Genomic DNA, 13,707 nt, shown 5'->3' on the forward strand with positions numbered 1-13,707 from the left:
ATAAAAATTTTGTTCGAAAATAAAAATTATAAAAGATGCCTATAAATTGAGAGAAATATATAATCTGAAAAAAAATTAGACAGTATTTTACAAAGGAGTTAACTGCCGTATAACACACTTGAAGACAAATATAGGGTCCATTTGGTAAAATGTTTGTTTTTGAATTATTTAAACACAAAAATAGAAATATTATTTTATTTTTATTTCTTTATTTTAAAAAATATATATGTTTAGTAATTATTTTTGTTTTTTGTTTAAAAACAAAAAAAATAATAAACACGTTTGATAATTTTTATTTTTATTTTTTGTTTAACAATATAAAGTGTTGATTTGAAGAAAAGAAAAATTGAAAGCTGTTTAAAAAAAATTTGAAACTGAAAAAATTCTATTTTTAAAATTTAATAAATTTTAATTAAAATATAAAATAATAGAAAATACAATTAATATTACCAAACATAATTTTGAATTTTATTTTCATATTTTTAATTAAATAAATAAAAAATTGTTTTATTAATGGTTGGCGACGGTACCATAACATACATGCATTCCTAGTATATATATTATGTACCTACTATCTTGAGCCTATTAGATTACAGAGAAAACAGCCGCACAGGTGCGGACTTTTCGTAAGTCCGCACCACAGAAATTTTTTATTATTTTATTATAATCATAAAATATGAATGCACCGAAACGATGCCGCATTGGTTGGAACACGTCACACGTGGGAGGTAAGGAAGGATGAGACCAGTTGTCTTGAGCGGGGCCCAACGGCCACGGGTGTGTTAACTCGCTATGCCGAGCCACAAGCCACAAGCCACAAGCCACGAGCAACCAGTACCCATCGTTACAGATTTCCCACACACGCTCGAGTGGTTCTCAGATTAGGCCTCTCTCTCTTTCTCTCTCTCTTGCTCGCTCACCATTTTCCAGCTCAATTTCTCACAACCCTAGAATTTATCCAGCTCTGAATTTTCCCAAAACGAATTCCTAACAAACCATGTGGGGTGGTAGCGGTGGTGGTGGTATTTATTGGGGGCGAAAAGAGGTCTCGGACTTCAAAGGAATTGTGGTTCTCTTCGCTTGGGTTTCGATTCACCAGGACCACTTGAAAAACTATGTCGATTTGTACGCCTCTCTTGGTTGGAATTCTCTTGTTTGCCATGCCCATTTTCTCGATGCGTAAGATTTTTCATTATTCTTCTCTTCCAGTTTGATGAACAGTGGTCAACTTCTTAAACGAAAATTTCATCTATTGTTCTGTTCTCGGCAACTAAAATCTAAAAGTACTACTCTTTGATTTCCGTTCTTTTCTTGTTTGTTGCTGGTTTTTCTCTTTCTCTTTTGGTTTTGAATTATATAGTACCGAGTTTGCTTTTGTTGGGTCTCTCACAATGTTATGAGTAATTGATTCTAAGCATGTTTATTAGTTGCTAAAGTAGATGGTATCTAAAACAATTAACTGAACTATTATGAATGGAGATTGTATCGGGCTCCTGACTGACAATGAAAGCATGTGCAGATTTTATCCTGAACGGGCCATGTCATCAGCCTTTGTGGTTCTCAATGAGCTTGTTGAGGTCAGTTTCACTGTTCTTTTCTAAGAGCGTCTTATGATAACATTGATACAAGGATGCTGTAGATATTTCTTTACATGCTGACTCAATGATTAAGTGGGTCTATATGCTGATGAAGTTAATGTTAAACAGAGCCAATATAAACTTCAATTTTAAGCTGTCTGCAAATTATATGCCTTTGTTTTTGGGGTTTGCCGTTTGCAGGAGCTAAGGATTAAGCCATGTCCTGTGGTATTTTCTGCTTTTTCTGGTGGTACGAAAGCTAGCATGTACAAGGTTTTTCAGGTACATAATTGGGAACTCCTGACTTTTGTATGGACTTGTTTCTTTCGAGATTGTCTAGAAATCTTTATTCTAAAATTTCCCTTTTGATTGTGGCGATGGTGATGATTACAATACGCTTAAATGCAGATTATTGAGGGAATAAGTGAAGGCCAGCTTTATCCGGTATGTTTTAATTCATTTCAGTTTTGAATCCAAAAACTTAATGACCTATTTTTTTGGTTTAGTAGGGACAGGGCCTTATTTAGATAAATTATTTTTCTACAAATATTTTGTTGATTTTTTTTGAAGGGTGAATATCGGTTGGTCCGAAATTGTATTTCTGGTAATATCTTTGATTCCAGTCCAGTTGATTTTACAAGTGATTTGGGTACTCGCTATGCACTACATCCAACCATTCAGAGAATGCCTGGATCTTGGAAACTTGCTTCTTGGGTAGCTAAAGGCATTGCTTCTGGTTTAGATGCTTTATATCTTACTAGATTTGTATCCCAACGTACTGAGTATTGGCAGGCACTATATTCCTCTGTTGTAAGTTTTTATCATGCATTGTCAACCTAATTGCTGGTTACTTGTTTCATTTGTTGATGGCAAATTTCTTGACCTTTTTCTCCACCTCTGGTAGAATTTGGGTGCACCATTTCTCATTTTGGGTTCGGAAAAAGATGATCTCGCTCCCTGTCATATCATCTGCAATTTCACTCAACGTCTACAAGAACTTGGGGGAGATGTCAAGTTTGTGAAAATGAAAGGCTCCTGTCACATAGGTTTGTCTAAAATCTTATTTGCCCCCTCCCCCTCCCCCTCCCACTCCTTCCCTCTTTTTTTTTCTTCTGTAAATCTACATTTACTTCTCATTATTGCGTATAAATTATAATACCTTCAAAGTTATCTTGCATGTCAGGCCATGTGTTTTGGCATTCAGGAAAACAATAGACATATGTTCAAGCTTGATCTGACATCATTTTTGGTCATCTTTTAATACTAGTGTATATTGAGCTCCTTTATATCAACCCTGGTGTGGGATGCCTTGGAGTGCCCCCACAACACCCAACACCCATAAAAAAAAAAGGAAAAAAAAGAAGCTAAGTTAGGCTTCGTTTGTGAGGACAAAGGAGCATGATTTTTTGCCTATAACATAATTATGTATTGTCTTCCTATCTTCTTGTGTAATTATTTAACTTCACTGTGTTCTCTCAGTGATTCAGTGTCATATTTCTAGAAGATTAGAACTGAATTAAATGATTTCCTGGTCATTTCAGGTCATTATAAGTATTATCCAATCCAATATAGGGCTGCTGTATCTGATTTGCTAGAGAAGGCTACTTTAGTTTTTTCTCAAAAAATGCGGCAACTCGAAGAAGAAAGAATTTACATGGAAGGTACACATGATGAGATATCCCAGTTAATTTGTGACCTACAGAAGGCAGCAGTTAACTCAAATCAGAGTCTTAGAAGAGTTGCACGTGGGCCTGGTGATCATTTCTACTTGCCAAGCTCATCTGAATATCAAAATGGTAAAGAATCCGAGCCTTTACAAGATGAAGGGAAAGAAAAACCAGTTCATCTACCTACACCCCCAAGCATTAATGCGCATAGTGTTCTGGGCCGGCTTTTATTTGATGCATGTGTTCCTAAGAATGTTGAGGGTTGGGATATTAAATTCTGTGGCTCTTTGAATGGACAACCATTTGCTTCTGCTCGTAGACATTCACCTTTCCATGGCATTAAAGGCATCCGTCGCTCCAGATTATAGTCTTTACTGTTAAGACTTTTGGAGAATCTTTGTAGAGATAGATAGTGTAATACAGGTTGTTTGATCAATCAGCTTCTGAAGAGACTTTGGCCGAACACGCCTTTAAAATTGCATACAAATTTGTTGACATTGCAAGGTATTGAAGTCAAGTTCCATCTATACTACACTCCACAGCACATTCTGTTCCCATTCAGAATGCTAATTGCTTATGTTACTGGGTCAGACCTATTGCCTGAAGGGTATTAGACTGAACGAAAGGTTCAGTGATAATATACATCTGCACAGAGAAGTTTATATGTTTGAGAAGATCTTTACTCTGTGGTGACTGATGAGGTTTGTAAGGTTTGTACAGGTGATAGGGAAGATGATCCTGTCACTGGAAGCACAGTTTTTGATTGTATGTGATAGCAATTATTAGTGTTTTGGAAGAAGATCCTTGTGAGGTCTTGGGGTTAGTTTTTGTTATAAGTTATAGATATAGCTAAGACTGGTTGCTTTACCATGTAAATAAGACGAGAAAATCTTGCCGCATATCCTTCTTTTCTGTTTCCTATGAAAAGTAATTTGCAAAATTGTATAAAGCAATATGGTTTTAGTTTCAATTTGTGTTTGAGGTAGGTGAAAATGACATTGTTATTTCAATTGTATTTTTTTTTACTTATTTTTTAAATGTTTTTTTAATATTTATATATTATTTCAAATCCTTTTTTTGGTTATTTTTATAAAATTGAATTGTTTTTATTAATATTATATTATAAAACTATTCTTATAGTGTTGCAAAGATTTTTCTTGTAATATGATTTGTTTTATTAGTTTTGTTTATTATGTCTTTTTTTTCTTTTTTTAGTCTTTTATTGTACGTTATTTTTTTTCCACGTCTGGGTACTTGATTGATTACTTTTCACATATCTGATTCTTTTTCTAGATTTAGGTTAAATAATATGCTATCATTAGGGGTAACATGTTACCATTAAGACTAATTCCCTGTATTTACAGTAATATGGATAATCGGTAATATGGATAATGGGTTATCTAGAAAATCTAAAATTATATATATATATATATGTAATCTAAAATTATATATATATATATATATTACATAAGGTGAAGGTAATATGTTATCTCAATTCTAAAAAGAATCATCAAATTTGAAGGGAAAGGGAAAAATACTCTGATTTGATCTTAAAGGCAATTATAAAAACTAAAAAAAATAAATAAATTATTGAAGAAAAATAACACTTCATCAAAAAAGGAAGAAGAAGAAGCTATATTTTCACTAAGGTAACTTATTATTTCAAAAAACTCAGAAATATACACATATCATAACTTGAATGTAACTAATTACCTATCATAGATCTAAAGATAGAAAAAAAAATATAATTAAATAAAAAAAACAGATCCACAAAAATAAAATAAAACAAAATAGATCTGATATGAGAAGTGTTATCCCCGTTTCCTCCCTCCATTCGCGGATCCGCACATTTAGTCCATGGGCCACCCTGAAGGGACTTAAAGCCCAGATCGGGCCCAATAGTCGGAGAGGGCGTGAGTCCCGACGACCCAAATATCGGTACAACCCAAACGTTGTCCCGGAGTGAAAGCCGGGACCGTGAGGTTGGCATGTTTCATCTTCCCGGACCCTTCGCATGGTGTGTCCGGGATGCGATAAGGATATTAATTCCTCCAAGTCTAAAAATGGACCGGGACGACAGTAGACGAACCTGGATCCTGGTAATCGAACTAGGGTCTTGGTAAATGAAGAGGGATGTTAGTAAACGAACCCGGACCAGGCGACCAGGTTGGGCGTGATAAGTTGTCCCCGATACTGACATCACCCCGAGAAACACAGAGTTTTGTTCCCATAACTAACCAGCAGAAGAGGTTACATACAAAATGTACGTCGTTATTTCAGAACCTTATTGCCACTACTCTGATGGATCCTATCCCCCGGATCTCCTTAAGAGCCCACGCGAACCAGACTGACGCTGCGTACTGTTGTTAGTCTTATAGCGTGGTTACGCTCCGGCTGGCCCAATGGGCCCTGATTAGTGCATTTTATTTATTACACTCCTTTGTATTAAGCCTCCATCAGTGAACAAATAATGTTTATACCCTCATTGGGCCTGGATTAGTCCGACGCAAACCCAGATCACTAAACTACCTATAAATATGAATAGTTGTGCATTGTGGAGGGGGTCAGATTTTTCTCTTGTAAGCATATACTCTGCTCAAACTCAGAGAAAAAATCCATTACTAAAGCTCCTTAAGCTCTAATACAACAGACACGTGGACTAAGGCTCTTTAACGCCCCAACCACGTAAAATTCCTTGTGTGATTATTTCTAATCCTTTCTTTCTAAGCTCTCTTATCTTTTATAATTCTAGTTTCTGAAAGATTCGGTAAACATTTTGGTGCTTTCATTGAGAGCCGAAGAAAGCTTTTTAAAGAAGATATCGAATATCTGTAACAATGGTGAACATGAGACATACTACGTTCGATCATGCTCACCAAGAACAAGGCAATGGAGAGCCACTGCCCAATCAACCTTTCCCTCAAAATCAACTTGAGGATACACCTTATCAAATGCCCTAGCCTGACGAGTCCTAGAACTATGAAGACGGGGTAGGTTACGAGGAAGGTTACTACGAGGAAGATGAGGAAAATGAAGGGGGATACCACAATCACGAAGCTGAGGATCTTGTGATCCCAGAAGAAGTAGACCCCGACCAGGAGGACCTGGAGGTGATTAAACTGAGGCAACAAGTCCTAGAACAAGAGGTCAGGATAGCTGAACAGAAAGAAGCCACTTGCCAGATGCAGGAATCCCTGCTGGCCCTATAGGCTTTCATTGTTGCCTAAGGGTTGGGGGCCAACCCTCCAGTTGTTCCTCTTCCAGGAACACGGCCGTCTGCCCCGCCAGTTAGGGCCAACGTGCCCGAAAACATGAGGCTGATCCCTCCTCCGGGACAAGATCCTGAAGTCGGCCTCTCTAACCCGGCTCAAGAAAAAGGGAAAGCCAAAGCGGCTGACCCTGTGGGAAAAGCAAACACCCAGAGGAAAACTCCTCTCATTTCGAAAACCGGGGCCAACCGAGGGTCGCTCCCTAGGAAAGAGAAGGTGTGTCCAGTCCTAGGACGGGATCACCCAATCGATCCGCAAGGGATGCGCCTGCAGGGTACTAGGCCCCGGTCTGTCCCTAGACAGACTGGACGGGAACAATATTTCCACCCCAGCGCCTCCATGAATAAAAATCACCGAGGACGCCAGCATGCTGACAAGCCGGACGCTGTTAGTTCAGGGGATGACACGTCCCAGGTAGACCAGTGCGACAGGATAAATGCTCAAAAGGAGCGGGCCCGCAAGGAGAAGATCTGCTCTTGAGGGGGAGACTTGAGAAATAACCTCAACGACAGGAGGAACGAGAGGGTCCCCCTGGATGATGGAATGGCCCGACAGTTCATGGAACAACTGGCCGCTTTAAAGAAAGTCACGGACCGTCTAGTCCGTAAACAGGAGGGAGGCGGTTCTAATTCTGAGGAAGAGGAAAAGAAACCATGCGCCAAACACATCCTGGATGTGGTGCTCCCTAAGGGGTTTAAAATTCCAAACTTGCCTGCTTATATCAGTAACACAGATCCCAGGGACCATTTGTCTTGCTACAATCGGTTAATGACCGTATCCCATGTCTACGACAACGACAAATGTCTCTGTTTTTTTTATCACTCTAGATGGACCCGCAGAAGAGTGGTGGAAGAGGCTCAAGCCAAGATCTATCTAGTCCTTGTCCGGACTACAGTCGGCGTTCCGTAAGCAGTTTGTGGCCGCCATGAGGATGGACATGCAGATTAGCGCCCTCGCTAACATTAAACAGCTCCCCACGGAGACTCTGAGGGCCTACATCCAGCGTTTCATGGAAGAGGCCTCAGAAACCAAGGTGGAAGATGGGCAGTGCGTGGTGGTCCTACAGTCCGGGATCCGAGCCGGTTCCCCTCTCTGGGACGACATGCAGTGTAGTAAGGCGGCCACCCTCAAAGAAATCATAAGGAGGGCACAAGGCTTTATCAACTGGGAGGAGGCCCGAATCCAGGCATTCGGATGGCAGCCAACTCCCCAGCCGAGTGCCCAAAATTTTCCTAGGTACGGAATACAGTATCTGGCCCCTCACTATTCAACACCCCCGGTGGAGCCAGGAGCGACTGGTACACCCAGAATGACTTTTGCAGCCCCAACAGTCTACGGTCCTACGTCTTCAGGATACTCTCTGGCCCATCTAGGTCAAATCCACAATGTCATACATTTAGCTACCAAATTTAACATCACTAAGTATATCCAGGTCTCAACATGCTTCATACAAGCAAATAAACGGATATAACATATGAATTTAATTCAGAAAATTAACCACATACGCTCAATATGCGAACAATTATGCCAATATTCATCCATATGCATAAAAATACTATTCAGCATGCATCAATCTCAACATGCAATAATCAAGGACCCAGCCCAACCGTATCTCCTGCATATGTCAACTCATTACTCATGCTCCATATAAATAAGCAGGCAAACAGGGCATTCAAACATATATTTAGACATGTTAATCAATCATACCAACCAACCCTGAGTCGAGCTTGTCACTGACAGCGAGCGTACATGTTCGGTCGATCTCCAGAACCAATAAACCTTGGCTCGCTCTGATACCAAGTTGTAACGCCCTACTTCCTTAGAGCCGTTACTAAGTGAGTTTTAAGACAAAACAGTGCAATGAACTCGCTAACCGAGGTCTTGAAACAAAAGTGTGACTAATAAAAGTTAAGGCTGTAATCTTTGAGAATGCGTTGACTTAATAAAAACTTCTAATATTAAACAATTGGGATCCCAAAGTAAGATTTGAAAACTATTTACATCTTGAAATAAGTTTACAGTTGATCAGTTCTAAAATCATAGAATTATTACAGCCATTTTCAAATAAACCCCCAACCAAAGCAGTCGGGCAGGCCAAACATGTACGCGTCGCTTCACGCTCTCTGTACTCATGGTTGGTTGACGCAGCCATTGCCCTTACCTGCAACACGGAGCACCCGTGAGCCGAAGCCCAGCAAGAAAACTCATGCAGAACATAACATATGCAATTTATACAGTTCCTCATAACAGATAATCCACATATAAACAAGTCAACCATTAGACTAAACAAATACGGCCATGCCGCCCCCCCGAAGCCTTACCGAAGCCTGGGGTCTCGGTCTTCACCGTAGGGATACCACCCGTATCCCCTGGGTCCTACCCTGACCATAGCATCCCATGTGCTAGGTGTTACTTCCGGCCCCGCTGCCGTTCTCGGCCATAGCCGTTCAATTCACTATAATCATATATAGCATAAATCAAACAGCATTCAAACAAATATCAATTTATTTAAATCTGCACCCTAATATGTAATGCAATATAGGGCCATGCCCGGCAATCATCTCATCATGCAACATGCAATATAGGGCCATGCCCGGCAATCATCTCATCATGGAACATGCAATATAGGGCCATGCCCGGCAATCACACTATGGGCCCATGCCCTATCCTACGGGTGTTATAGTTTTCTTACCTGTATCCCGGGCTTCACAATTCACCAAAGTCACGAGCACGGTCCTCTAGCACGAGCCTCTCCAATAGCCTAGTCACAACACACATAAAACCGTTTTTTAATACTAACCAACCCAAAACCACTTCCCGGGACCAATCCCGCACTCTCGGGACCTCTAAAACCTTAAAACAACACCCCGTAGACATCCCCCGAACCCCCGGAGCAAAGGCCTAAAATTGCCAAAAATGATATCCTGAAATTGGCCTTGTGCTGCGGCACAACTTTCTTGTGCCGCGGCACCCAGCAAGCCAGGGGCTCCACGCCGCGGCACGCAAAAAATGTGCCGCGGCACGCCTTCGCAGGCCCAGAATTCTGGGTTTTCCTTCGCGTTTTCACCGAGTTAAAACCCCTCCAAATCATCCCAACAATTACCCAAGCCCCAAAACCAATTCCAAACTTCAAATAGACCATACATCAACCCATAAACATCATAACCCAACTCAATAACACAATCATACTCAAAATCCACCCATTTAATCTCAACTTAAGAAATCTAAACCCATAAACCAAAGCTTGAAAAGCTTAAACCATGCATCAAATTCCTAAAACACAACAGAAATAAATCTTAAAATTGCATAGAACCTTACCTTGAATGAAGAATCCAACCTTAAGCTTCCTTGGTTCATCCCCTAAGTCCTCAAGTTTTCAGCTCCCTTCTTCTTCTTCATGCCCTAGCTTTTTCCCTCTCATTTTTCTTCTCTTCAAATATCAAAGCATCAAATGACTAAGTCCCCAAACCGTGTACCCCTTAATACCCAGCTGAAAAATGTCAATTGCCCAGCCAAATGACCATTTTACCCCTTCATCAAAACCCTTTGCTAACTACACCTCAAGGGCACTCTAGTCCTTTCTCCTATATTGCAATTCTACCATTTCTTTCACCTAAACTTGTTACTCTCAGCAGTAACTAATGGTTACCCAGGTTACTCAATCACCAATAACCATTACCCGCTAAATCTCAATCTTAACCATAAAATTCCCAAAGTACCCCTAGGCTCCTCCCGAGCCGGGTATAGAAATCCCGTTGTGACCCTTAAGTTAACTAGCTCTCTAGGACCGTCTCGGCACGTGCATCACAACAATAACACCACACTCACGTGGTACAATTCACAGAATACAATTATCACATATATGCCCTCAGCGGGCTAAAATTACCAATTTACCCCTATCATGCAAACGGGGTCCACATGCATAATTATTTCACCTAACATGCATAGTAACCACGTAGTCATGCATCTCGATGTTCAATTAGTCATATAACATGCTTTAAATCATAATCATGCATTTAACTCATCAAATCACACATAAATCCCAACATGCCCTCCTGGCACACTAATCAAGGCCCTTAAGCCTTATTAGCGATTTTGGGTCGTTACAACTATCCCCTCCTCATAAAAATTTCGTCCTCGAAATTTATCCAAACACATCAGTCAGTAAACCCGCAACTCTGACCCTGAATCCCAAGGTCCACCGCCTTTACTTTACTTTTCAATAACACTCTTACAAGAGTAACAATCTTGCCCCACAAGATCTTGTCTAATAGCCATGCTCTCGATAGCCCCTTGTTAACCCTGCAACCCTGCCGAAGCCCAGGGTCTGCCTAGATTACAATGACCAATTCATTGTCTTATTCCTGATTCCAGAGATACTCAAAAATCATCACCTCTACTAGGTGGGATCAGCTTGTAGGCCCCGCTGGCCTAACCCTTAGTACAACTTCAGTTTATGTTGAATTAAGAGTCAGAACTCTCCCTTCTTTCTCTGAACACCTTACAGATCCTCGTCTGTTACCACACAGAGATGCAACTCTTTCTTCCCGGAACTTTATTTCCTTATAACTTAGCAATTTACCAGCTCTTTATTCTTTCAAATAGGCAGACACTCCTGCCTTAAGGAGTTTTAACGACCTTCTTGGCTTCCTCTCTGAGCTAAAGCCAAACTGTAGTATTCACTATCCTTCGCCTCTTACCAAGCCCTATGTCGCGTTACATTAACAAGACACCAGCAACTGCCACCACGACTAACTTACCAGGGATTACACTTCCCTTAATGCCTCAAGTATTCGCCTACTCAGCGCTTAATTCTTTAAGATCTTTGATAAACCTTCAGACTGCCATTCCACTTGCAATCAACTGATAATTCCAGGTTCCCACTCTGTTCTTTTCGTCCTCTAAATCCATTCCAACAATTTAAAATACTATAGGGTCTCAATTCCGTATCATCGACGTTTTACCCTGAAACCAGTTCACTTGATCCAACACGTTAACTCAAACAACCGAGTTAAAAATTTTCATGTCCAAACGCCTTACTTAAGGTCTATGTGGTCCATTCCCATGATACACTACCACATCACCTAACCCATCAGGGTCCAAAGGAAAACACTAGATTCCGTCACCCGCTCGACCCTCCCGGTACGACGTACCCTAGGAGGTGGAATGATATCCATTCAGAATTCTCATTCATAAACCAAATCTAATTGGATCCTTCATCCATTCCTGGTATCCTAACTTGTACCACCTTAGCAGGGTTCTTCCCTGCTTCAACCAAAGCCGACGCTTCGGATTCCATAGCTCAGTGACACCCACCAGCTAACCATACCTGCCAATGTTACGCCAATTCTCAGTCGTTGCCTTGTATCCTCCATTACAATCTATGGCGTTATTCCTTGACTTACACATGCCCCTCAGTTAGGAGTTCCGCCTCCAATTATATCTCCCCTCTTTCAATCGAGGATTTCAAACACTGATCATCTGTCTATTACTTTTCACCCCATCTGTGTCTCAACGCTATCTTTCTTACTAATACCCAATACTTAAGTACCTTATGCCTTGCACAACAGCCGACTTAACGTTCTAAGTGTATCAACCACGTTCATTCTTTCACCTCCCGCAAGGTTCGATCCATCCTCACGTCAATTTATTCCTGGGCGTGCCCAAATCGTGGTACACTCCCCCACTTCCATGTCCTTACCATAGATCAGGTCCTTTATGCAATCACTCTTTACTTAACCTTAACATACACAAATTCCAAATTACCAGATACTAAACAATCTTACCTTGTCTTTTGAATTTCTTTCTGATGTGACACCACTCAGTCCGTCTAACCTCAAGTTTTACTGTTCTCCTCATCTCTGATGTAGTTGTCTCTCGGAGATGCTTGTGCAATAGATGACGCGCTTACCAGTCTTGTTATGCCTTCAATTCTTCAGACGCTCTTCATTAGCTTCCTTGCGACTTCAGATCAATTCTTCTCTTACCTGTCCTTTCTTCTTGTAGCTGTAATCTGAGAACTCATGACGACACCCAACTAACACTCCGTAGAACCTTGCCTGAGACTCTGCCTTCTGGGTACTAACGTCTTCAACATAATAATCAGTTGCTTACCATTTCCGTCTGGGAGTAATCCACATGCACTGCTCGTGAGCTTGAAGGGGACTTGCCCAAACCGTTCACGCATTCTCTGCCTAAAGAACTTACCTATGCGGCTGTAGCTTGAACCATTCTAGAGTCTTTGTTACCAGTTCCTCACACCCTACCCGGTGTAAACTAGACAATTTCCCGAAATGTTTCTATCCTTGGTTTCCAGCTGGCAATAACCAGGTCGTAGATCAACTCTTGGAGACATCGTCCCCACTGGTACCCAACATTGTACTTTTCGTTCAAACCCGACGATGCCAACAATCCCCGCAGTATAACACACTGGCTACACCAGGCTCAGATTCCTTCAATTGCTTCGATAGACTTTCTGTTGGCCAAAACCATCTTTTACAACATTCCTTATACCAATCCTATCTATAGCCTGACCTTGAAGTATCCCCTAAATCTTTCTTTGCATACCTACATAACTTTCCCACTGGTCAGCTCTGTCTCCTTTACGTACTACAGATGACATCCTCAACAATCCATCTGCCAGAGTTCTAATTCCTTCTCAATAGGTATTACTGTCCTCAGCCTCTCAAATGGCACCTTTGAGGCAACCTCTCTATGTCCATCTCCCTCTCGGAACATTTTCAACACCGAGCCCTTCCAGTTCGTTACATGCCCAAAGCCTAAGCTCGTCAGTTAAATACTCATCTTTGAGGACTCAGCCTCGAGCTTTGAATGCATCGATGCATCCTAGTTCTCCGTTCCCGCACCATGGGAAACCCATCCTAACATATCGAGTCATTCTATGTAGAAGTCATGCCCTCACCCGACCTCCTTTCAGGTGGCATCCTCTTCTTCATGTGCATACCAAATAACCTCCTGGTTCCTGTCGCCATCTCGATAACTACCTATTCGATCAGGCTTCTTTCCAATCTCAATCTAGGTGCCCAAGCACTGTCTGGGGTCCCTTCTACCTCCACAATTGAGAATCCAACCTTGCGGCGTTCTATCAACAAAAGTACCATCTTATCAATCAGACTTTTCCCCTGTCTTGGCAAAACCAGAAGCCACAGAACTAATCGGGGTTCTTTCAACTTG

The 13,707-nt window shown here is 41.1% G+C and overlaps 1 protein-coding gene across 1 annotated transcript; it reads left to right on the plus strand.

Moving 5' to 3' along the window:
* The first annotated feature begins 819 nt into the window (after nucleotides 1-819).
* LOC133797666 (uncharacterized) lies at nucleotides 820-4,214 on the plus strand. The gene is made up of 7 exons (XM_062235652.1): nucleotides 820-1,179; nucleotides 1,520-1,577; nucleotides 1,779-1,859; nucleotides 1,986-2,021; nucleotides 2,148-2,387; nucleotides 2,482-2,623; nucleotides 3,119-4,214. Exons 1-7 carry the CDS (start codon nucleotides 998-1,000, stop codon nucleotides 3,610-3,612), a joined length of 1,233 nt encoding a protein of 410 aa, XP_062091636.1. The 5' UTR covers nucleotides 820-997; the 3' UTR covers nucleotides 3,613-4,214.
* The last annotated feature ends 9,493 nt before the right edge of the window (nucleotides 4,215-13,707 follow it).

Source organism: Humulus lupulus, chromosome 1 (assembly GCF_963169125.1).
Source record: "Humulus lupulus chromosome 1, drHumLupu1.1, whole genome shotgun sequence".
Lineage (NCBI taxonomy): Eukaryota > Viridiplantae > Streptophyta > Magnoliopsida > Rosales > Cannabaceae > Humulus > Humulus lupulus.

Coding starts and splice junctions, on each gene's coding strand:
- LOC133797666 (XM_062235652.1), top strand. CDS start 998: ATGTGGGGTGGTAGCGGTGGTGGTGGTATTTATTGGGGGCGAAAAGAG. Junction 2,388..2,481: donor AGGCACTATATTCCTCTGTT/GTAAGTTTTTAT, acceptor CACCTCTGGTAG/AATTTGGGTGCACCATTTCT. Junction 2,624..3,118: donor GAAAGGCTCCTGTCACATAG/GTTTGTCTAAAA, acceptor TGGTCATTTCAG/GTCATTATAAGTATTATCCA.